This window comes from Pristiophorus japonicus, chromosome 9 (assembly GCF_044704955.1).
Source record: "Pristiophorus japonicus isolate sPriJap1 chromosome 9, sPriJap1.hap1, whole genome shotgun sequence".
Classification (NCBI taxonomy): domain Eukaryota; kingdom Metazoa; phylum Chordata; class Chondrichthyes; family Pristiophoridae; genus Pristiophorus; species Pristiophorus japonicus.
Window position 1 is genome coordinate 193,563,649 of NC_091985.1, and position 25,469 is coordinate 193,589,117.

General features: G+C 55.3%; 1 protein-coding gene across 1 annotated transcript in view; it reads right to left on the minus strand.

The window, feature by feature from the left end:
* Window positions 1–2,140: 2,140 nt before the first annotated feature.
* Window positions 2,141–25,469, minus strand: part of LOC139274030 (transmembrane protein 132B-like) — a 61,305-nt gene continuing 37,976 nt past the window's right edge. The window contains exons 5-9 of the mRNA XM_070891082.1: window positions 22,546–22,751; window positions 18,330–18,612; window positions 9,963–10,157; window positions 4,515–5,154; window positions 2,141–4,001 (exon numbers count right to left, since the gene is read on the minus strand). Of these exons, the coding sequence (XP_070747183.1) occupies window positions 2,860–4,001; window positions 4,515–5,154; window positions 9,963–10,157; window positions 18,330–18,612; window positions 22,546–22,751 (2,466 nt within the window). The 3' untranslated portion in view covers window positions 2,141–2,859. The remainder of the gene's footprint in view (window positions 4,002–4,514; window positions 5,155–9,962; window positions 10,158–18,329; window positions 18,613–22,545; window positions 22,752–25,469) is intronic.

The window sequence follows — 25,469 nt, forward strand, 5'->3', positions numbered from 1 at the left end:
CTGGCTGGCCTCCCACATTCTACCCTACGGTAAACGAGAGGTGATCCAAAACTTAGCTGCCCCGTGTCCTAACTCGCACCAAGTCCCGCTCACCCATCACCCCCTGTGCTCGCTGACCTACATTGGCTCCCGGTTAAGCAACGCCTCGATTTCAAAATTCTCATCCTTGATACAAATCCCTCCATGGCCCTCGCCCCTCCCTATCTCTGTAACCTCCTCCAGCCCCACAACCCCTGTGCACAACCCCCCCCCCCCGAGATGTCTGCGCTCCTCTAATTCTGCCCTCCTGACCATCCCCGATTATAATCGCTCCACCATCGGTGCCTGGGCCCCCAAGCTCTGGAATTCCTTCCCTAAACCTCTCCGCCTCTCTACCTCTCTTTCCTCCTTTGAGACGCTCCTTAAAACTGACCTCTTTGACCAAGCTTTTGGTCAGCAGCCCTAATTTCTCCTTATGTGGCTCGGTGTCTTATAACAATCCTGTCAAGCGCCTTGGCATGTTTTACTACATTCAAGGTACTACGTAAATACAAGTTGCGAGTGCAGAGGTCGAGAGGAGATTTGAAAGAGGTGTTCCAAATTCTTGAAGGGTTTTGATTGAGCAATTAAAGAGAAATTGCTTCCTGAGTCGGGAGGATCGGTAACCAGAGGACACAGATTGAAGGTAATTGGGAAAAGACCCAGAGGGCACACGAGGAAATATTTTTCACAAAACCTGCAAAGGCACGATGACAGAATGTCCCCTTTCGGTGCTGTATCGTTCTATCATCTTACAGCACAGCAACAGACCCTTTGGTCCAATTGGCCCAAGCCAATGTTTATGGCCCACGAGCCTCCACCCACCTAAAGTCATCTCACCCTATCCTCATATCCTTCTGTTCCTTTCTCCCTCACCCACTTAAGGTTCAGTTGGTCTCACTTTTGCCTCGGAATCAGGTGGTCGTGGGTTCGAGCCCCACTCCAGGGCCTTGAGCCCAAAATCTACACACACGGTGTCAGAATCGAGGGAGTGCTGCACTGTCGGAGGGGCGGTACTGAGGGAATGCTGCACTGTCGGAGGGGCGGTACTGAGGGAGTGTTGCACTGTCGGAGGGGAGGTACTGAGGGAGTGCTGCACTGTCGGAGGGGCGGTACTGAGGGAATGTTGCACTGTCGGAGGGACAGTACTGAGGGAGTGCTGCACTGTCGGAGGGGCGGTACTGAGGGAATGCTGCACTGTCGGAGGGGCGGTACTGAGGGAGTGTTGCACTGTCGGAGGGGAGGTACTGAGGGAGTGCTGCACTGTCGGAGGGGCGGTACTGAGGGAGTGTTGCACTGTCGGAGGGGAGGTACTGAGGGAGTGCTGCACTGTCGGAGGGGCGGTACTGAGGGAATGCTGCACTGTCGGAGGGGCAGTACTGAGGGAGTGCTGCACTGTCGGAGGGGCAGTACTGAGGGAGTGCCGCACTGTCGGAGGGGCAGTACTGAGGGAGTGCTGCACTGTCGGAGGGGCGGTACTGAGGGAGTGCTGCACTGTCGGAGGGGCTGTACTGAGGGAGTGCTGCACTGTCGGAGGGGAGGTACTGAGGGAGTGCTGCACTGTCGGAGGGGCGGTACTGAGGGAGGGCTGCACTGACGGAGGGGCGGTACTGAGGGAGCGCTGTACTGTCGGAGGGGCAGTACTGAGGGAGTACCACATTGTCAGAGGGGCAGTACTGAGGGAGTGCCGCACTGTCGGAGGGGCAGTATTGAGCGAGCACAACACTGTTGGGGGGCAGTACTGAGGAAGCGCTGCACTGTCGGAGGGGCAGTACTGAGGGAGTGCTGCACGGTCGGAGGGGCAGTACTGAGGGAGTGCTGCACTGTAGGAGGGGCAGTACTGAGGGAGTGCAGCACTGTAGGAGGGGCAGTACTGAGGGAGTGCTGCACTGTAGGAGGGGCAGTACTGAGGGAGTGCAGCACTGTAGGAGGGGCAGTACTGAGGGAGTGCTGCACTGTAGGAGGGGCAGTACTGAGGGAGTGCTGCACTGTCGGAGGGGCAGTACTGAGGGAGTGCTGCACTGTCGGAGGGGCAGTACTGAGGGTGCGCCGCACTGTCGGAGGGGCAGCACTGAGGGAGTGCTGCACTGTCGGAGGGGCAGTACTGGGGGAGCGCTGCACTGTCGGAGGGGCAGTACTGAGGGAGTGCTGCACTGTCGGAGGTGCAGTACTGGGGGAGCGCCGCACTGTCGGAGGGGCAGTACTGGGGGAGCGCCGCACTGTCGGAGGGGCCGTACTGAGGAGGTACCGCATTGCCGGAGCTGCCATCTTTGCGTCGCGACGTTAAAACGAGGACCCTGTCTGGCCCCTCGGATGGATGTCGAAGCTCCCACGGTCACTTCTGAAGGAAGAGCGTGGCCGAGGGGGGAGAGGTAGGGGGGAGCACGGGTGTAATTCTGCTCAGTGTGCTGGGTCCAATATTTTTCCCGTAAGCGACGCCGAAGGACCTGACGATCCGGTCGTTTATCGCGTTGCTCTTTGTGAGATCTTGCTGTTAGATATTCGTTGCCATGTTTCCTGCATCACCACAGGGTCTGCGCTTCACCAATACTTGTCCGTGAAGGGCCTGTGGGACCACCCGTGGTGGTCGACGTCGCTGTATCGAGGCAAGTCCTCCTTTTCTTTCGTTACTTCGTCGCACCCCATCAACATATCCCTCTCTTCCTTCCTGCTGCTGATCCCCATCTTAAAATGCCGCCGCCGTGACCTCGTGGGTTTACGTTTAGAATTCAAGTTTCCTTTCGGTATTTTTTGGGGGCAAAAGAAAAAAGTCTGGTCCTCTTAAAGCCGTGACGTGGCGGCGGTGGGCCCCACCGGCCAGTGGGCGAGGGCGTTGCCCCTTTAAGCGCTGCGCTCGCGGATCCGCTCCATGTAGCGCCTGAGCTGGTCGGGGTCCTGCAGCCCCATGTCCTGGCAGACCCAGCGGATGCCTTCCTCGTCGGCCACCACGATGGACTGGGTGGCGGGCGAATCAGCCCCGCCCTCGGCCCCCGTGTCCGGGGCGGCCGCGGCGACGGTGGAAAACTGCCTGCCCCGCCTCGGCCGCGGGTCCCCCGGGGTCCCCCCCGAGCGCAGGTCCGGCCCCGGCCCGCCAGGAGACCCCCCCTCGACGCGGCAGTAGCCCCCGATGGAGCCCCGGGGGTTGGGCCGAGAAACCCCGTCACTGAACCCCTGGGGGGTGGGCCGGGAAACCCCGTCACTGAACCCCTGCCAGGAAAGCCCGTAGGTGAACCCCTGAGGATCAAGTTGGGAAACCCAGTCGTCGCCTCCAATGCCTAACAACCTCATGGGGATGGCGGGGGAGGAGGTCCCGTTGGTACGGCCCGAGCTCCCCCCATTGGTACGGCCCAAGGTCCCTCCTTTGGTATGACCCAAGGTCCCCCCATTGGCGATGCCCAAGGTCCCCCCATTGGTATGGTCCAAGGTCCCTCCATTGGTATGGTCCAAGGTCCCCCCTTTGGCAATGGTCAAGGTTCCTCCATTGGTATGACCCAAGGTCCCCCCATTGGTATGGTCCAAGGTCCCTCCATTGGTATGGTCCAAGGTCCCCCCTTTGGCAATGGTCAAGGTTCCTCCATTGGTACAGCCCAAGGTCCCCCCATTGGTATGGTCCAAGGTCCCTCCATTGGTACGGTCCAAGGTCCCCCCTTTGGCAATGGTCAAGGTTCCTCCATTGGTACAGCCCAAGGTCCCCCCATTGGTATGGTCCAAGGTCCCTCCATTGGTACGGTCCAAGGTCCCCCCTTTGGCAATAGTCAAGGTTCCTCCATTGGTACAGCCCAAGGTCCCTCCATTGGTACGGTCCAAGGTCCCTCCATTGGTACGGTCCAAGGTCCCCCCTTTGGCAATGGTCAAGGTTCCTCCATTGGTACAGCCCAAGGTCCCCCCTTTGGCAATGGTCAAGGTTCCTCCATTGGTACAGCCCAAGGTCCCTCCATTGGTACGGTCCAAGGTCCCTCCATTGGTACGGTCCAAGGTCCCCCCTTTGGCAATGGTCAAGGTTCCTCCATTGGTACGACCCAAGGTCCCCCCATTGGTGCAGCCCAAGGTCCCCCCATTGGTACAGCCCAAGGTCCCCCCATTGGTACGGCCCAAGGTCCCCCCATTGGTACGGCCCAAGGTCCCCCCATTGGTACGGCCCAAGGTCCCCCCATTGGTACGGCCCAAGGTCCCCCCATTGGTACGGCCCAAGGTCCCCCCATTGGTACGGCCCAAGGTCCCCCCATTGGTACAGCCCAAGGTCCCCCCATTGGTACGGCCCAAGGTCCCCCCATTGGTACGGCCCAAGGTCCCCCCATTGGTACGGCCCAAGGTCCCCCCATTGGTACAGCCCAAGGTCCCCCCATTGGTACAGCCCAAGGTCCCCCCATTGGTACGGCCCAAGGTCCCCCCATTGGTACGGCCCAAGGTCCCCCCATTGGTACAGCCCAAGATCCCCCCATTGGTACAGCCCAAGCTCCCCCCATTGGTACGGCCCAAGGTCCCCCCATTGGTACGGCCCAAGCTGCCCCCGTTGGACGCCCGCTCCCCCCGCTGGGCTGAGGTTTGGGACTGGCGGCCTGGGGCCTCCCCCTCGGTGCCCGCCCACACCCAGCGGAGGGTCCGACCGGGCTGGGGGTCCGGCGGCTCCTTGCCCCGGTACCCGAGCACGAAGGTGAGGCAGTTGACGAAGAAGACGGCGATGGCCAGGCAGAAGACCACCAGCAGGGCGTACAGGCCCATCTCCAGCTCCGTCACCCGCCGGGTGGTCAGCGACAGCTCCTCCCCCCCGGCGCCCGGGGAGGGGCCCCGGGTCCCGGCAGCCTCCGCCTCCGCGTCGAAGAGCCGGCTGTCGGGGCGCTCCCGGTGCGGGAACGTCCGCTCCTCCCGGCCGAAGAGCACTTCCGCCCTGCCCTCCGCCGACGCCAACACCGGCCCGCTCTTGCGCCTGGGCTTGCGACATTGCCCGAGGATCGCCAACTCGGCCCGCAGCAGGTACCCGCTGCCTTCGCCCTCCGCCACCACCTCGCCGCCACGCACCGACACCACCCGCTCGTCCAGAGACACCACCGTCAGCGCAAAGTCCGCCGGCTGGTACAGCCAGAGCGGGGCCCAGGTCCCGTCACTGTACCGCAACCACAGGCTCAGGGCCGCTTCCTGTGGGGGCAAAGGCAGAGACAGACACACAGGAACATCAGTTAGATCCATCTCGGTCCTGGGCTGTCACCCCCAGGGGTACTGGAGAGGAGAAGGTCACTGCGGCCAAGGCATGCTCTCAGTCAACATCAGCCTATTCATTGTGGCTTCACACCTCCACTGTCTCTCTCCCTCCACTCCCTCGCTCCCTCCACTGTCTCTCTCCCTCCACTCCCTCCACTGTCTCTCTCCCTCCACTCCCTCGCTCCCTCCACTGTCTCTCTCCCTCCACTCCCTCGCTCCACTCCCTCGCTCCCTCCACTGTCTCTCTCCCTCCACTCCCTCGCTCCCTCCACTGTCTCTCTCCCTCCACTCCCTCGCTTCCTCCACTGTCTCTCTCCCTCCACTCCCTCGCTCCCTCCACTCCCTCGCTCCCTCCACTCCCTCGCTCCCTCCACTCCCTCGCTCCCTCCACTGTCTCGCTCCCTCCACTCCCTCGCTCCCTCCACTGTCTCTCTCCCTCCACTCCCTCGCTCCCTCCACTGTCTCTCTCCCTCCACTGTCTCGCTCCCTCCACTGTCTCGCTCCCTCCACTGTCTCTCTCCCTCCACTCCCTCCACTGTCTCTCTCCCTCCACTCCCTCGCTCCCTCCACTGTCTCTCTCCCTCCACTCCCTCGCTCCCTCCACTGTCTCTCTCCCTCCACTCCCTCGCTCCCTCCACTGTCTCTCTCCCTCCACTCCCTCGCTCCCTCCACTGTCTCTCTCCCTCCACTCCCTCGCTCCCGCCACTGTCTCTCTCCCTCCACTCCCTCGCTCCCTCCACTGTCTCTCTCCCTCCACTGTCTCTCTCCCTCCACTCCCTCGCTCCCTCCACTGTCTCTCTCCCTCCACTGTCTCTCTCCCTCCACTGTCTCTCTCCCTCCACTGTCTCTCTCCCTCCACTCCCTCGCTCCCTCCACTCCCTCGCTCCCTCCACTGTCTCTCTCCCTCCACTCCCTCGCTCCCTCCACTGTCTCTCTCCCTCCACTCCCTCACTCCCTCCACTGTCTCTCTCCCTCAACTCCCTCCACTGTCTCTCTCCCTCCACTGTCTCTCTCCCTCCACTCCCTCGCTCCCTCCCTCCACTCCCTCGCTCCCTCCCTCCACTCCCTCGCTCCCTCCACTCCCTCGCTCCCTCCACTGTCTCTCTCCCTCCACTGTCTCTCTCCCTCCACTGTCTCTCTCCCTCCACTGTCTCTCTCCCTCCACTCCCTCGCTCCCTCCACTGTCTCTCTCCCTCCACTCCCTCGCTCCCTCCACTGTCTCTCTCCCTCCACTCCCTCGCTCCCTCCACTGTCTCTCTCCCTCCACTCCCTCGCTCCCTCCACTGTCTCTCTCCCTCCACTCCCTCGCTCCCTCCACTGTCTCTCTCCCTCCACTCCCTCGCTCCCTCCACTCCCTCCACTGTCTCTCTCCCTCCACTCCCTCGCTCCCTCCACTGTCTCTCTCCCTCCACTCCCTCGCTCCCTGCACTCCCTCCACTGTCTCTCTCCCTCCACTGTCTCTCTCCCTCCACTGTCTCTCTCCCTCCCTCCACTCCCTCGCTCCCTCCACTGTCTCTCTCCCTCCACTGTCTCTCCCTCCACTCCCTCGCTCCCTCCACTGTCTCTCTCCCTCCACTCCCTCGCTCCCTCCACTGTCTCTCTCCCTCCACTCCCTCGCTCCCTCCACTGTCTCTCTCCCTCCACTCCCTCGCTCCCGCCACTGTCTCTCTCCCTCCACTCCCTCGCTCCCTCCACTGTCTCTCTCCCTCCACTCCCTCGCTCCCTCCACTGTCTCTCTCCCTCCACTCCCTCGCTCCCTCCACTGTCTCTCTCCCTCCACTGTCTCTCTCCCTCCACTGTCTCTCTCCCTCCACTCCCTCGCTCCCTCCACTCCCTCGCTCCCTCCACTGTCTCTCTCCCTCCACTCCCTCGCTCCCTCCACTGTCTCTCTCCCTCCACTCCCTCACTCCCTCCACTGTCTCTCTCCCTCAACTCCCTCCACTGTCTCTCTCCCTCCACTGTCTCTCTCCCTCCACTCCCTCGCTCCCTCCCTCCACTCCCTCGCTCCCTCCACTCCCTCGCTCCCTCCACTGTCTCTCTCCCTCCACTGTCTCTCTCCCTCCACTGTCTCTCTCCCTCCACTGTCTCTCTCCCTCCACTCCCTCGCTCCCTCCACTGTCTCTCTCCCTCCACTCCCTCGCTCCCTCCACTCCCTCGCTCCCTCCACTCCCTCGCTCCCTCCACTGTCTCTCTCCCTCCACTCCCTCGCTCCCTCCACTGTCTCTCTCCCTCCACTCCCTCGCTCCCTCCACTGTCTCTCTCCCTCCACTGTCTCTCTCCCTCCACTCCCTCGCTCCCTCCACTCCCTCCACTGTCTCTCTCCCTCCACTCCCTCGCTCCCTCCACTGTCTCTCTCCCTCCACTCCCTCGCTCCCTGCACTCCCTCCACTGTCTCTCTCCCTCCACTGTCTCTCTCCCTCCACTGTCTCTCTCCCTCCCTCCACTCCCTCGCTCCACTCCCTCGCTCCCTCCACTGTCTCTCTCCCTCCACTGTCTCTCCCTCCACTCCCTCGCTCCCTCCACTGTCTCTCTCCCTCCACTCCCTCGCTCCCTCCACTCCCTCGCTCCCTCCACTCCCTCGCTCCCTCCACTGTCTCTCTCCCTCCACTGTCTCTCGCTCCCTCCATTCCCTCGCTCCCTCCACTGTCTCTCTCCCTCCACTCCCTCGCTCCCTCCACTCCCTCGCTCCCTCGCTCCCTCCCTCCACTGTCTCTCTCCCTCCATCCCTCCACACCTTCACTGTCTCGCTCCCTCCACTCCCTCGCTCCCTCCACTGTCTCTCTCCCTCCACTCCCTCGCTCCCTCCACTGTCTCGCTCCCTCCACTCCCTCGCTCCCTCCATCCCCACACTGTCTCTCTCCCTCCACTCCCTTGCTCCCTGCACTGTCTCTCTCCCTCCACTCCCTCGCTCCCTCCACTGTCTCTCTCCCTCCACTGTCTTGCTCCCTCCATCCCCCCACTGTCTCTCTCTCCCTCCATCCCTCCACTGTCTCTCTCCCTCCACTCCTTCCACTCCCTCGCTCCCTCCCCTGCCTCTCTCCCTCCATACCTTCACTGTCTTTTTCCCTCCACTCCCTCGCTCCCTCCCCTACCTCTCTCCCTCCATCCCTCCACACCTTCACTGTCTCAATCCCTCCACTCCTTCCTCTCCCTCTCTCCATCCAATCCCCCTCTCCCTCCAATCCCTCTCTCCCTCACTCCCTCCCCTCCCTCGCTCCCTCCTCTCCCTCTGTCCCTCTCTTCCTCCATCCCTCCACACCTTCACTATCTCTCTCCCTCCACTCCTTTCTCTCCCTCGCTCCCTCTCTCCCTCCACTTCCTCTCTCTCTCCACTCCCTCCCTCTCTCCCTCCATCCATGCACTGTCACTCTCCCTCCACTCCTTCCACTCCCTCGCTCTCTCTCTCTCCACTCCCTCTCTGCCTCCATACCTCCACTCCCTCACTGTCTCTCTCCCTCCACTCCCTCCATCCCTTCACTGTCTCTTTCCCTCCAATCCCTCTACTCCCTCCATCCCTCCACTGTCTCTCTCCCTCCACTCCCTCACTCCCTTCATCTCCACCCCTTCACTGTCTCCCTCCATCGTCTCACTTTGTCTCTCCCTCCCTCCCTTCACTTTCTCTCACTCTATCCCCTCACTTTCTCTCTCCCTCCATTCCCTCACTTTCTCTCCCCCTCCATCCCATCACTTTCGCCCTCCCTCCATCCATCCCATCACTTTCTCCCTCCCCCCATCCCATCATTTTCTCTCTCCCTCCATCCCATCACTTTCTCAATCCCTCCATCCCATCACTTTCTCAATCCCTCCATCCCATCACTTTCTCTCTCCCTCCATCCCATCACTTTCTCTCTCCCTCCATCCCATCACTTTCTCTCTCACTCCATCCCCCCACTTTCTCCCTCCCCCATCCCCTCACTTTCTCTCTCCCTCCATCCCCTCACTTTCTCCCTCCCCCATCCCATCACTTTCTCTCTCCCTCAACCCCATCACTTTCTCTCTCCCTCAACACCATCACTTTCTCTCTCCCTCAACCCCATCACTTTCTCTCTCCCTCAACCCCATCACTTTCTCTCCCCTCAACCCCATCACTTTCTCTCTCCCTCAACCCCATCACTTTCTCTCCCCTCAACCCCATCACTTTCTCTCTCCCTCCATCCCATCACTTTCTCTCTCCCTCCATCCCATCACTTTCTCTCTCACTCCATCCCCCCACTTTCTCCCTCCCCCATCCCCTCACTTTCTCTCTCCCTCCATCCCCTCACTTTCTCCCTCCCCCATCCCATCACTTTCTCTCTCCCTCAACCCCATCACTTTCTCTCTCCCTCCATCCCCTCACTTTCTCTCTCCCTCAACCCCATCACTTTCTCTCTCCCTCAACACCATCACTTTCTCTCTCCCTCAACCCCATCACTTTCTCTCTCCCTCAACCCCATCACTTTCTCTCCCCTCAACCCCATCACTTTCTCTCTCCCTCCATCCCATCACTTTCTCTCTCCCTGCATCCCCTCACTTTCTCTCTCCCTACACCCCTTAATTTTCTCTCTCCCTCCACCCTTTCACTTTCTCTCTCTCCCCCTGCACGCCCTCAATTTCTCTCTTTCGCTCCTTCCCTTCAGTCTCTCCGTCCCTCCATCTCCAACATGTGCCTCACTCCATGTGACCCCAGAGTCTGACCTCCCATCCCCACCCCCACCACCCGCACTGCCCCCCCCCCCCCCCGCGAGAGTCCCGAGCCTTGGGCCTACCTGCTTGGGCCTGTGCAAGGCCTCCTGCGCCGTCGCCGTGACGACGACCACCCGGCCGTGGCCCCCGTCTGCGGGCCTGAGCGAGAGCGCGATCCCGGCCACCAGCTGGACGCCCAGCTCGGCGATGGCTACCTTGTCCTCCGCCACCGTCACCGCCCGCCGACCGATAACCGACTCCGACACCGGGGACAGGACCTGAGGAGAGGAAGGAGATTGTGGCGTCACACCCCGGGGAAAGCAACCGACGGGTTTGAACAACTAGACCAACGAGGCCCAGGAGAACCAGACTCCAAACCCCCCCGAGTGGGGCCGAAATCTCCCCCCTCTTGCAGCTCCCCGTCTGTCCCCTGCGGGAAATTGCCCCGTGGGAGTGGCCTCGCCACCAGTTGGTGCCCCCGACAGCTTTCTTCCTGCGGGAAGCTGTATGTGGCTGGGCGGCGCATATGCCTTTAAAGGGGAGAGCGCGCGGCCGCCATTTTGTTTTAATTGACGGTGGTGGCCACGGGTACGGCACCCACTTCTTGGCCGCAGGCCCGGCCGAAACCCTCCCTGGTGGCCCAGCGGCCCAAACTCAACCCCGTGCAGATCTCGAAGCGGCCTGCCCCTTTAACTGCAGGGGAGGGAGGTTGTGACGCATCAGTGCAACGTTGATGACTCGTTGGGACGGCTGACCCACTGCAACGGTACGTTCGCCCCTCAACAGCGTCCTGGCCGGACATTCAGAACAAAGAGCTCAATATCGGCGCAAGACCCGCCCCATGGTTTGGGGCGGAGAGAAAAAAAACTTACTTTTTGGTCTGGGGGCAATTTCGGCCCCAATAGACCCGAGGGCCCGGGGGCCTCGGCCTGACTAACTCGGCCCGACAGCTGATCAGTGAGGCCTGAGTGTCCACCAATGAGGACCAATAATGAGGCCTGAGTGTCAACCCAACTAGGCCCAATAGTGAGGGCCCAGTGTCAAACCAACTAGGCCCAATAGTGAGGGCCCAGTGTCAAACCAACTAGGCCCAATAGTGAGGGCCCAGTGTCAAACCAACTAGGCCCAATAGTGAGGGCTCAGTGTCAACCCAACTAGGCCCAATAGTGAGGCCTGAGTGTCAACCCAACTAGGCCCAATAGTGAGGCCCGAATGTCAATGCAACTAGGCCCAATAGTGAGGGCCCAGTGTCAACCCAACTAGGCCCAATAGTGAGGGCCCAGTGTCAACCCAACTAGGCCCAATAGTGAGGCCTGAGTGTCAACCCAAATAGGCCCAATAGTGAGGCCCGAATGTCAATGCAACTAGGCCCAATAGTGAGGGCCCAGTGTCAACCCAACTAGGCCCAATAGTGAGGGCCTGAGTGTCAACCTAACTAGGCCCAATAGTGAGGGCCCAGTGTCAACCCAACTAGGCCCAATAGTGGGGCCCAGTGTCAACCCAACTAAGCCCAGTAGTGAGGGCCCAGTGTCAACCCAACTAGGCCCAATAGTGGGGCCTGAGTGTCAACCCAACTAGGCCCAATAGTGGGGCCTGAGTGTCAACCCAACTAGGCCCAATAGTGGGGCCTGAGTGTCAACCCAACTAGGCCCAATAGTGAGGGCCTGAGTGTCAACCCAACTAGGCCCAATAGTGAGGGCCCAGTGTCAACCCAACTAGGCCCAATAGTGGGGCCCAGTGTCAACCCAACTAAGCCCAATAGTGAGGAGCTAGGAGCTAAATTAAAAAGTAGGACCTCAAAAGTAGTAATCTCGGGATTGCTACCAGTGCCACGTGCTAGTCAGAGTAGGAATCGCAGGATAGCGCAGATGAATACGTGGCTTGAGCAGTGGTGCAGCAGGGAGGGATTCAAATTCTTGGGGCATTGGAACCGGTTCTGGGGGAGGTGGGACCAGTACAAACCGGACGGTCTGCACCTGGGCAGGTCCGGAACCAATGTCCTAGGGGGAGTGTTTGCTAGTGCTGTTGGGGAGGAGTTAAACTAATACTGCAGGGGGATGGGAACCTATACAGGGAGACAGAGGGAGACAAAAATGAGGCAAAAGCAAAAGACAGAAAGGAGATGAGGAAAAGTGGAGGGCAGAGAAACCCAAGGCAAAGAACAAAAAGGGCCACTGTACAGCAAAATTCTAGAAGGACAAAGGGTGTTAAAAAAGCAAGCCTGAAGGCTTTGTGTCTTAATGCAAGGAGTATCCGCAATAAGGTGGATGAATTAACTGTGCAAATAGATGTTAACAAATATGATGTGATTGGGATTACGGAGACGTGGCTCCAGGATGATCAGGGCTGGGAACTCAACATCCAGGGGTATTCAACATTCAGGAAGGATAGAATAAAAGGAAAAGGAGGTGGGGTAGCATTGCTGGTTAAAGAGGAGATTAATGCAATAGTTAGGAAAGACATTAGCTTGGATGATGTGGAATCTATATGGGTAGAGCTGCAGAACACTAAAGGGCAAAAATCGTTAGTGGGAGTTGTGTACAGACCTCCAAACAGTAGTAGTGATGTTGGGGAGGGCATCAAACAGGAAATTAGGAGTGCATGCAATAAAGGTGCAGCAGTTATAATGGGTGACTTTAATATGCACATAGATTGGGCTAGCCAAACTGGAAGCAATACGGTGGAGGAGGATTTCCTGGAATGCATAAGGGATGGTTTTCTAGACCAATATGTCGAGGAACCAACTAGGGGGGAGGCCATCTTAGACTGGGTGTTGTGTAATGAGAGAGGATTAATTAGCAATCTCATTGTGCGAGGCCCCTTGGGGAAGAGTGACCATAATATGGTGGAATTCTGCATTAGGATGGAGAATGAAACAGTTAATTCAGAGACCATGGTCCAGAACTTAAAGAAGGGTAACTTTGAAGGTATGAGGCATGAATTGGCTAAGATAGATTGGCGAATGATACTTAGGGGGTTGACTGTGGATGGGCAATGGCAGACATTTAGAGACCGCATGGATGAATTACAACAATTGTACATTCCTGTCTGGCGTAAAAATAAAAAAGGGAAGGTGGCTCAACCGTGGCTATCTAGGGAAATCAGCGATAGTATTAAAGCCAAGGAAATGGCATACAAATTGGCCAGAAATAGCAGCGAACCTGGGGACTGGGAGAAATTTAGAACTCAGCAGAGGAGTACAAAGGGTTTGATTAGGGCAGGGAAAATGGAGTACGAGAAGAAGCTTGCAGGGAACATTAAAGCGGATTGCAAAAGTTTCTATAGGTATGTAAAGAGAAAAAGGTTAGTAAAGACAAACGTAGGTCCCCTGCAGTCAGAATCAGGGGAAGTCATAACGGGGAACAAAGAAATGGCAGACCAATTGAACAAGTACTTTGGTTCGGTATTCACTAAGGAGGACACAAACAACCTTCCGGATATAAAAGTGGTCAGAGGGTCTATTAAGGAGGAGGAACTGAGGGAAATCTTTATTAGTCGGGAAATTGTGTTGGGGAAATTGATGGGATTGAAGGCCGATAAATCCCCAGGGCCTGATGGACTGCATCCCAGAGTACTTAAGGAGGTGGCCTTGGAAATAGCGGATGCATTGACAGTCATTTTCCAACATTCCATTGACTCTGGATCAGTTCCTATCGAGTGGAGGGTAGCCAATGTAACCCCACTTTTTAAAAAAGGAGGGAGAGAGAAAGCAGGGAATTATAGACCGGTCAGCCTGACCTCAGTAGTGGGTAAAATGATGGAATCAATTATTAAGGATGTCATAGCAGCGCATTTGGAAAATGGTGACATGATAGGTCCAAGTCAGCATGGATTTGTGAAAGGGAGATCATGCTTGACAAATCTTCTGGAATTTTTTGAGGATGTTTCCAATAAAGTGGACAAAGGAGTACCAGTTGATGTGGTATATTTGGACTTTCAGAAGGCTTTCGACAAGGTCCCACACAGGAGATTAATGTGCAAAGTTAAAGCACATGGGATTGGGGGTAGTGTGCTGACGTGGATTGAGAACTGGTTGTCAGACAGGAAGCAAAGAGTAGGAGTAAATGGGTACTTTTCGGAATGGCAGGCAGTGACTAGTGGGGTACCGCAGGGTTCTGTGCTGGGGCCCCAGCTGTTTACATTGTACATTAATGATTTAGACGAGGGGATTAAATGTAGTATCTCCAAATTTGCGGATGACACTAAGTTGGGTGGCAGTGTGAGCTGCGAGGAGGATGCTATGAGGCTACAGAGTGACTTGGATAGGTTAGGTGAGTGGGCAAATGCGTGGCAGATGAAGTATAATGTGGATAAATGTGAGGTTATCCACTTTGGTGGTAAAAACAGAGAGACAGACTATTATCTGAATGGTGACAGATTAGGAAAAGGGAAGGTGCAACGAGACCTGGGTGTCATGGTACATCAGTCATTGAAGGTTGGCATGCAGGTACAGCAGGCGGTTAAGAAAGCAAATGGCATGTTGGCCTTCATAGCGAGGGGATTTGAGTACAGGGGCAGGGAGGTGTTGCTACAGTTGTACAGGGCCTTGGTGAGGCCACACCTGGAGTATTGTGTACAGTTTTGGTCTCCTAACTTGAGGAAGGACATTCTTGCTATTGAGGGAGTGCAGCGAAAGTTCACCAGACTGATTCCCGGGATGGCGGGACTGACATATCAAGAAAGACTGGATCAACTGGGCTTGTATTCACTGGAGTTCAGAAGAGTGAGAGGGGACATCATAGAAATGTTTAAAATTCTGACGGGTTTGGACAGGTTGGATGCAGGAAGAATGTTCCCAATGTTGGGGAAGTCCAGAACCAGGGGTCACAGTCTAAGGATAAGGGGTAAGCCATTTAGGACCGAGATAAGGAGAAACTTCTTCACCCAGAGAGTGGTGAACCTGTGGAATTCTCTACCACAGAAAGTAGTTGAGGCCAATTCACTAAATATATTCAAAAGGGAGTTAGATGAAGTCCTTACTACTCGGGGGATCAAGGGGTATGGCGTGAAAGCAGGAAGTGGGTACTGAAGTTTCATGTTCAGCCATGAACTCATTGAATGGCGGTGCAGGCTAGAAGGGCTGAATGGCCTGCTCCTGCACCTATTTTCTATGTTTCTATCTATGTTTCTATGTCAACCCAACTAGGCCCAATAGTGAGGCCTGAGTGTCAACCCAACTAGGCCCAATAGTGAGGCCCGAATGTCAATGCAACTAGGCCCAATAGTGAGGGCCCAGTGTCAACGCAACTAGGCTCAATAGTGAGGCCTGAGTGTCAACCCAACTAGGCCCAATAGTGAGGGCCCAGTGTCAACCCAACTAGGCCCAATAATGAGGGCCCAGTGTCAACCCAACTAGGCCCAACAGTAAGGGCCCAGTGTCAACCCAACTAGGCCCAATAGTGAGGGCCTGAGTGTCAACCCAACTAGGCCCAATACTGAGGCCTGAGTGTCAACCCAACTAGGCCCAATAGTGAGGGCCCGAGTGTCAACCCAACTAAGCCCTTGGTGCGGGACTTGGCGCGAGTTAGGACACGGGTTGCCAAGTTTTGGATCACCTCTAGTTTACGTAGGGTAGAATGTGGGAGGCCAGCCAGGAGTGCAAGTCTGGAGGTAACAAAGGCATAGATGGGGGCTTCAGCAATGGATGAGCTGAGGCAAGGACGGATTCGGGCGATGGTACAAAGGTGGAAATATGCTGCGGATAAAGGTTGGCCAGAACACCAGGGAGAACGCCCCTGCTCCTCTTTGAATAATGCAGTGGGATTCTTTTTAAAAAAGACATCGATCTGAAGGCTATTTAACATCTCATCTGAAAGAGAGCACCTCTGACAGTGCTGCAGTTCCTCAGTACTGTATTAGAGTGTCAACTCAGATTTATGTGCTCAAGTCTCTGGGATATATATATATATATATATATAAAAAATATCATCATCATAGGCAGTCCCTCGGAATTGAGGAAGACTTGCTTCCACCCTTAGCATGAGTTCTTAGGTGACTGAACAGTCCAATACGAGAACCACAGTCTGTCACAGGTGGGACAGACAGTGGTTGGTGGAAAGGGAGGGTGGGACAGGTTTGCCGCACGCTCCTTCCGCTGCCTGCGCTTGATTTGAGGTGCTCAGCGCCCTCCCGGATGCACTTCCTCCACTCAGGGCGGTCTTGGGCCAGGGACTCCCAGGTGTCGGTGGGGGATATCGCACTTTATCAGGGAGGCTTTGAGGGTGTCCTTGTAATGTTTCCTCTGCCCGCCTTTGGCTCGTTTGAGCATAAGAACATAAGAATTAGGAACAGGAGTAGGCCATCTAGCCCCTCGAGCCTGCTCCGCCATTCAATAAGATCATGGCTGATCTGGCCGTGGACTCAGCTCCACTTACCCGCCCGCTCCCCATAACCCTTAATTCCCTTATTGGTTAAAAATCTATCTATCTGCGACTTGAATACATTCAATGAGCTAGCCTCAACTGCTTCCTTGAGCAGAGAATTCCACAGATTCACAACCCTCTGGGAGAAGAAATTCCTTCTCAACTCGGTTTTAAATTGGCTCCCCCGTATTTTGAGGCTGTGCCCCCTAGTTCTAGTCTCCCCGACCAGTGGAAACAACCTCTCTGCCTCTATCTTGTCTATCCCTTTCATTATTTTAAATGTTTCTATAAGATCACCCCTCATCCTTCTGAACTCCAACGAATAAAGACCCAGTCTACTCAATCTATCATCATAAGGTAACCCCCTCATCTCCGGAATCAGCCTAGTGAATCGTCTCTGTACCCCCTCCAAAGCTAGTATATCCTTCCTTAAGTGAGGTGACCAAAACTGCACGCAGTACTCAAGGTGTGGCCTCACCAATACCCTGTACAGTTGCAGCAGGACCTCCCTGCTTTTGTACTCCATCCCTCTCGCAATGAAGGCCAACATTCCATTCGCCTTCCTGATTACCTGCTGCACCTGCAAACTAACTTTTTGGGATTCATGCACAAGGACCCCCAGGTCCCTCTGCACCGCAGCATGTTGTAATTTCTCCCCATTCAAATAATATTCCCTTTTACTGTTTTTTTCCCCCCAAGGTGGATGACCTCACACTTTCCGACATTGTATTCCATCTGCCAAACCTTAGCCCATTCGCTTAACCTATCTCAATCTCTTTGCAGCCTCTCTGTGTCCTCTACACAACCCGCTTTCCCATTAATCTTTGTGTCATCTGCAAATTTTGTTACACTACACTCTGTCCCCTCTTCCAGGTCATCTATGTATAATGTAAACAGTTGTGATCCCAGCACTGATCCCTGTGGCACACCACTAACCACCGATTTCCAACCCGAAAAGGACCCATTTATCCCGACTCTCTGCTTTCTGTTAGCTCGCCAATTCTCTATCCATGCTAATACATTTCCTCTGACTCCGCGTACCTTTATCTTCTGCAGTAACCTTTTGTGTGGCACCTTATCGAATGCCTTTTGGAAATCTAAATACACCACATCCATCAGTACACCTCTATCCACCATGCTCGTTATATCCTCAAAGAATTCCAGTAAGTTAGTTAAACATGATTTCCCCTTCATGAATCCATGCTGCGTCTGCTTGATTGCATTATTCCTATCTAGATGTCCCGCTATTTCTTCGTTAATGATAGTTTCAAGCATTTTCCCCATGACAAACGAATAGCACATATAATATACATGTACACATCCACCCACACTACCTACAATGCCACTTATATTTGTGTCATCGGCAAATGTGGGTATGTGACCTCGTGTGCCATCATCTAAGTTGTTAATAAATAGTTGAGGCCCCAACACAGATCCCCGCGCTACACCACGAGTCACATCCTGCCAATTTGACGACCTGCCCGTTATCCAGACTGTGTCTGCTAGCCACTCAACCAATTTCCGAACCAGGTCAATAATTTGCCCTCAATTCCGTGGGCTTCAACCATAGTTAACAGTCTCTCATGTGGCACTTTCCCGAACTGCATGCCGATGGTTGGAAGATGCCTGTACGTGGATTTTAACAACGTGCGGTGGCCGTTACACACCAGTCACCACACGGGGCTTGACAGAGCGAGGTCTTGGTCCAGTGGCAAGGATTACCCAAGGCTAACTGGAGACCAGCTCTGCTGCACGGATCGAGCGTGTACACATATCGCAGTGTGGGCTGGGCCCGTGCTGGCCCCTGGGCCCTCGCCTCTTCTAGGCCCCAGATTCAGGCCTCTCCAGGGCCCCGGTCACGTCCCTCTACGGACTCTCGCCGCTCCTTCGCCCCTCCTGCTGTGCCTGCCCGCACTGCAATCAGCGACCTGGCTTTGTAGCCGTCGCCCTCCTGCAGCAGCGCGCGCTGCTCCCTGCAGTGGCTCCGGCCTGTCGATGGTCTTGCAGGCTGGGACCGCGCGGATTTACACACACACACACACACACACACACACACACACCCTGCTGCAGGTTTCGGGTCACGCTCACCTGCACAGACGTCACCCCCGGCTGGAGGCCGACCAGCACGCTCCCCTCCGCCACCCTTGCCACGCGGGGGTCCCCGACCCTCACCCAGGGAGCCACCAGCTCGCCCACGTCGACCCGCCAGCCTGCGCCCAGCAGGCTCGCCAGCTGCCGGCCCGAGGGCGACCCCGCCACGAACTGGGTGTGGACCCGCAAGGTGGCCCGCTGGTACTGGAGGGGGCATCCTCGGCCCTTCCTCTCGCCCTCCTCCTCGTCCTCCACCGCCTCCTCCGCGTCTCCAGCTTGCCTGTTGCGCAGGAGAAAAAAGGTGAGCGAGAGAAAAGGACAAGAGAGAGAAAGGACAGAGAGGAGAGAGAGAGAGAGAGAGAGAGAGAGAGAGAGAGAGAGAGAGAGAGAGAGAGAGAGAGAAAGAAGAAAGAAAGGAGAGAGAGGAGAAAGGAGATAGAGGGAGAGAAAAAGAAAGGAGAGAGAGAGAGAAAGGAGATAGAGGGAGAGAGAGAGAGAGAGAGAGAGAGAGAGAGAGAGAGAGAGAGAAAAAGAAAGGAGAGAGAGAAAAAGGAGAAAGGAGGGAGAGTGTGAGAGAGAAAGGAGAGTGAGAAAGAAGGAAGAAAGGAGAGAGAGAGAGAGAGCGAGAGAGGGAGAGCGAGCGAGACAGAGCGAACAGGAGACAGCGAGAGAGAGCGCGAGAGAGAGAGCGAGCGGGCGGGGGAGGGGGGGGGAGAGCGAGAGCGAGCGGGGGAGGGGGGAGAGAGGAGGGGAGAGATGGCAGGGAGAGAGAGAGAGGGGAGGGGGAAGAGAGAGAGGGGGAGGGGGGAGAGAGAGAGAGAGAGAGAGAGGAGGGGGTAGAGAGAGAGAGAGAGGAGGGGGTAGAGAGAGAGAAAGAGAGGAGGGGTAGAGAGAGAGAGAGAGAGAGAGAGAGAGAGAGAGAGAGAGACAGAGAATGTTTCCACTTGTGGGTGAGACCAGAACTAGAGGCCATCAATATAAGACAGTCACCAAGATTTCCAATAGGAATTCAGGAGAAACTTCATTTCCCGGAGAGTGGTGATTATGTGGAACTCGCTGCCACAGGGAGTGGTTGAGGCAATCATTATAGATGCATTTAAGGGGAGGCTGGACAAACACATGAGGGAGAAAGGAGCAGAAAGTTATGTTGATGGGGTGAGATGTAGAGGGTTGGGAGGAACATAAACACCGCCACGGAGCCGCTGGGCCCAAAGGCCGGTTTCTGTGCAGTAGACTCAATGTAAGGAAGATGGATGATGAAAAATAAGAGAAAAAAAGAGAGGAAGGTCATTATCACATTGCTGTGTGTGGGAGCTTGCTGTGTGTAAATTGCCTGCCCCGTTTCCCACATCACAACAGTGACTACACTCCAAAAGTACTTCATCGGCTGTAAAGAGGTTTGGGACATCCGGTGGTCGTGAAGGATGCTCTGTCAATGCCAGTGTCAGCTGTGGCTCAGTGGGCAGCACTCTCGCCTCTGAGTCAGAAGGTTGTGGGTTCAAGTCCCACTCCAGGGAATTGAGCTCATAACTCTAGGCTGACACTCCCAGTGCAGTACTGAGGGAACGCTGCACTGTCGGAGGGGCAGTACTGAGGGAGCATCGCGCTGTCGGAGGGGCAGTACTGAGGGAGCGTCGCGCTGTCGGAGGGGCAGTACTGAGGGAACGCTGCACTGTCGGAGGGGCAGTACTGAGGGAGCGTCGCGCTGTCGGAGGGGCAGTACTGAGGGAACACTGCACTGTCGGAGGGGCAGTACTGAGGGAACGCTGCACTGTTCGAGGGGCAGTACTGAGGGAGCGCTGCACTATCGGAGGGGCAGTACTGAGGGACCGCTGCACTGTCGGAGGGGCAGTACTGAGGGAGCGCTGCACTGTCGGAGGGGCAGTACTGAGGGAGAGTCGGAGGGGGAGTGCTGCACTGTCGGAGGGGCAGTACTGATGGAGTGCTGCACTGTCGGAGGGGCATTACTGAGGGAGCACTGCACTGTCGGAGGGGCAGTACTGAGGGAGCGCTGCACTGTTGGAGGGGCAGTACTGAGGGAGTGTCACGCTGTCGGAGGGGCAATACTGAGGGAGCGCCGCACTGTCGGAGGGGCAGTACTGAGGGAGTGTCGGAGGGGGAGTGCTGCACAGTCGGAGGGGCAGTACTGAGGGAGTGTCGCGCTTTCGGAGGGGCAGTACTGAGGGAGTGCTGCACTGTCGGGGGGGGGGGCAGTACTGAAGGAATGCTGCACTGCCGGAGGGACAATACTGAGCGAGTGCTGCACTGTCGGAGGGACAGTACTGAGCGAGTGCTGCACTGTCGGAGGGACAATACTGAGAGAGTGCTGCACTGTCGGAGGGGCAGTACTGAGGGAGTGCTGCACTGTCGGAGGGGCAATACTGAGGGAGCGCCGCACTGTCGGAGGGGCTGTGCTGAGGGAGTGCCGCACTGTCGGAGGGGCTGTGCTGAGGGAGTGCTGCACTGTCGGAGGGGCTGTGCTGAGGGAGTGCCGCACTGTCGGAGGCGCAGTACTGAGGGAGTGCTGCACTGTCAGAGGGGCAGTGCTGAGGGAGTGCTGCACTGTCAGAGGGGCAGTACTGAGGGAGCGTCGCACTGTCAGAGGGGCAGTACTGAGGGAATGCTGCACTGTCGGAGGGGCAGTACTGAGGGAGCGTCGCACTGTCAGAGGGGCAGTGCTGAGGGAGTGCTGCACTGTCAGAGGGGCAGTACTGAGGGAGCGTCGCACTGTCGGAGGGGCAGTACTGAGGGAGCGTCGCACTGTCAGAGGGGCAGTACTGATGGAGCGTCGCACTGTCAGAGGGGCAGTACTGAGGGAACGCTGGACTGTCGGAGGGGCAGTACTGAGGGAGCGTCGCACTGTCGGAGGGGCAGTACTGAGAGAGCGTCGCGCTGTCGGAGGGGCAGTACTGAGGGAGTGCTGCACTGTCGGAGGGGCAGTACTGAGGGAGTGCTGCACTGTCGGAGGGGCAGTACTGAGAGAGTGCTGCACTGTCAGAGGGGCAGTACTGAGGGAGCGTCGCACTGTCGGAGGGGCAGTACTGAGGGAGCGTCGCACTGTCAGAGGGGCAGTACTGAGGGAGCGCCGCACTGTCAGAGGGGCAGTACTGAGGGAACGTCGCACTGTCGGAGGGGCAGTACTCAGGGAGTGCTGCACTGTCAGAGGGGCAGTGCTGAGGGAATGCTGCACTGTCAGAGGGGCAGTACTGAGAGAGTGCTGCACTGTCAGAGGGGCAGTACTGAGAGAGTGCTGCACTGTCAGAGGGGCAGTACTGAGAGAGTGCTGCACTGTTGGAGGGGCAGTACTGAGGGAGCGTCGCACTGTCGGAGGGGCTGTCTTTTCGATGAGACGTTGAACCGATGCTGCGTTTGCTCTCGCAGGTGAATGTAACAGATCCCATGGCAGTATTTCGAGGAAGAGCAGGGGAGTTATCCCCGGTGTCGGGCCAATATTTATCCCTTAATCAACATAACTGTAATGTATTTACTTCATGGATTCTTTGCTTAAGAATTCATAGCATCACGTCGCTATTAAGAATTAGTTGGTTTATTAACAAAGGTTTAACAATCACACTGCACATTACCAGTTGATCCTCTAGGCTCACAACTGCATACCTCATCGTAGGTGACCTAGACCCAACGGACTGGGGTTTATTGAGTCTTGCGAACATCACGTGACTGGCTAAGCTACTCACAATGCAACAGCTCTACAAACCTGTGAGCATACATTACAATAACAAAAACAGATTATCTGGTCCTGATCACATGCTGTGTGTGGGAGCTTGCTGTGCGCAAATTGTCTGCTGCATTACCCACATTACAATAATGATTTAAAAGTATTTAATTTACTGTAAAGCACTTTGGGACGTCCGGTGGTCGTGAAAGGCGCTATAGAAACACAAGTCTTTCTCTTCTGGTTCATTCTTTTGTTAAGCTACTTTGATTTAGAGTTCAGGAACTAAAACCCAAGGGCGATTTTGGAAGTGGAGTGGGTTCCAGTTTCCCCCCCCCCAGATTACAGGGGCCAGGAATGCAAGAGGAAGGGATTACAGCCTGGCTGGAAGTCGTGACACGCTTTACATACGTACTTTCCATTCTAAACGTTGACATAGGAATTCACAATGAAAAATGTTGTCACAGAAGCGCAACTCAAAATAAAAATGCGATGGCAAGAAGCGAGTTGTTGGCGGAGAGGTTGTGCGATTACACTTACCCCTTCTCCGAGGGAACGGGCACCCGCCAACCTTTGACCTGGCTGAGCCGGGAGTCGGAGAGCTCGATCTGCAGCGGCAGCTGCGGCGCCCAGGCGCTGAGGTGGAGCGCGGCGCGGACATGTTGGTACGAGAGGTCCACCCGGATCCTCTGCCGCCCTCCGGTCTCCGTCCCATCAAAGTAGACGTAGTCACAGCCCTTGGACACCTGCCAACAACAACTGACATTCATACAACAACTTAAATTCAAACAACAACAACAACTTAAATTCATACTGCAACAACAACTTAGTCATACTACAACAACAACTTAAATTCATACTACAACAAACATTCATACTACAACAACTTAAATTCATGCAACTTAAATTCATACTACAACAACAACAACTTACATTCATACTACAGCAACTTAAATTCCTATTACAACAACTTAAATTCATACTGCAGCAACTTAAATTCATACTGCAACAACTTAAATTCATGCAACTTAAATTCATACTACAACAACTTAAATTCCTACTACAACAACTTAAATGCATACAACAACTTAAATTCTTACAAAACAACTTTAATTCTTACAACTTGCATTTATACAACAATAACCTGCATTTTTTAGCGCCTGTAAAGTAGTAAGAATTCCGAAGGCGTGTAAAACAGACAGCATTTTGACTCCATATATCACCTATCACCCCTGATATGAGGAGAACGGGTAGGTTTTAAGGAGCATCTTAAAGTATGAGGAGAGAGAAAGAGGAGGAGAGGTTTATGGAGGGAATTCCAGAGCTTGGGGTCCAAGACAGTTAAAGGCACAGAAGCCAATCAATGGTGGAGCGATAGAAGTCTGGGAAGTTCAAGAAGCCACAATTAGAGGAGTGCATATAACTCAGGGGGGTTGTAGAGCTGGAGGAGGTGACAGAAATAGGGAGAGTTGTAGAGCTGGAGGAGGTTACAGAGATAGGGAGGGGTGTAGGGCTGGAGGAGGTTACAGAAATAGGGAGGGGCGTAGGGATGGAGGAGGTTCCAGAAATAGGGAGGGTTGTAGGGCTGAAGGAGGTTACAGAGATAAGGAGGGGTGTAGGGGCTGGAGGAGGTTACAGATAGGGAGGATTGTAGAACTGGAGGAGGTTACAAAGATAGGGAGGGGTGTATGGGCTGGAGGAGGTTACAGATAGGGAGGGTTGTAGAACTGGAGGAGGTTACAGAGATAGGGAGGGTTGTGGGACTGGAGAAGGTTACAGAGATAGGGAGGATTGTAGGGCTGGAGGTGGTAACAGAGATAGGGAGGGTCGTAGGGCTGGAGGAAGTTACAGAGATAGGAAGGGTTGTAGGGCTGGAGAAGGTTTCCAGAGATAGGGAGTGTTCTATTTGTAAACTTGTATTTACTCTGTACAGCCACGAGAGGGCTCATCCCTTGGAGTCCCAAGGGATCCCACAATCCCTTGGGAGCACAGGTATTTAAGGAGGCCTCACAGGTTGGAGAGGCACTCTGGAGACTTGCAATAAAAGACTAAGGTCACACTTTATGTTGAGCTCACAGTGTATGTCCGACTCTTTCTCCATACATCATACCTGGCGACAAGATACAGATAGCGAACCCAAGTTGCACAGAACAGTGGGCGTCCTGGAGAAATTCTCAGAGGGAGATGATTGGGAAACTTTTATGGAGTGACTCGACCAATACTTCGTGGCAAATGAGCTAGATGGGGAAGAGAGTGCTGCCAAACGAAGGGCGATCCTCCTCACCATTTTTGGGCACCAATGTATGGCCTCATGAAGAATCTGCTCACCCCAGCGAAACCCACGGAGAGATCGTACGATGATCTGTGCATACTGGTCCGAGAGCATTTGAACCCGAAGGAAAGCATTCTGATGGGGAGGTACCGGTTCTACACCTGCAAAAGATCTGAAGGCCAGGAAGTGGCGAGTTATGTCGTTGAGCTAAGATGTCTTGCAGGACGTTGCAAATTTGAAGGACATTTGGAGCACATGCTCAGAGATTTTTTCGTACTTGGCATTGGCCATGAAATTATACTTCGCAAATTTTTGCCTGTAGAGACCCCAACCTTGAGTAAGGTCATAGCAATAGCTCAGGTGTTCATTGCCACCAGTGACAATACGAAGCAAATCTCTCAGCACATGAGTATTGCTACAAGTACTGTGAGCAAAGTGATGATGTTTTCAAATCGCAATGTACAGGGCAGGTCACACATGCCTGCAGCTGCACATCCACAGATGTCTCAGAGTCCACCATCATGGGTGATGAATGCAAGGCCATTAACACCTTGTTGGGGCTGCAGGGCTGATCATCTTTTCCATTCATGCCAATTCAAAGGATATGTTTTCAAGGGCTGTGGAACAATGGGACACCTCAAACATATGTGCAGACGAGCTGCAAATCCTGTTAAACCTGCAAACCACCATGTTGCAGAGGAGGACAGGTCCACAGAGGATCAGGATGAACCAGAGCCTCAGACCGAGGAGGCAGAGGTACATGGGGTGCACACATTCACCATGAATTGTCCACCAATAATGCTGAATGTTGAATTAAATGGACTCCCGGTGTCAATGGAACTAGTGTGAGCCAATCCATCATGGGCAAAAAGACTTTTGAAAGATTGTGGTGCAACAAGGCCTCAAAGCCAGTCTTAACTCCAATTCGTACGAAACTAAGAACTTACACTAAAGATCTGATTCCTGTAATCGGCAGTGCTATCACAAAGATCTCTTACAATGGAGCGGTGCACAAGCTACCACTCTGGGTGGTACCGGGCGATGGTCCCACGCTGCTCGGCAGGAGCTGGCTGGGAAAGATACGCTGGAACTGGGACGACGTCAGAGTGCTATCGCCCGCTGACGACACTTCGTGTGCCCAGGTCTTAAACAAGTTCCCTTCGGTGTTCGAACCAGGCATCGGGAAATTCCA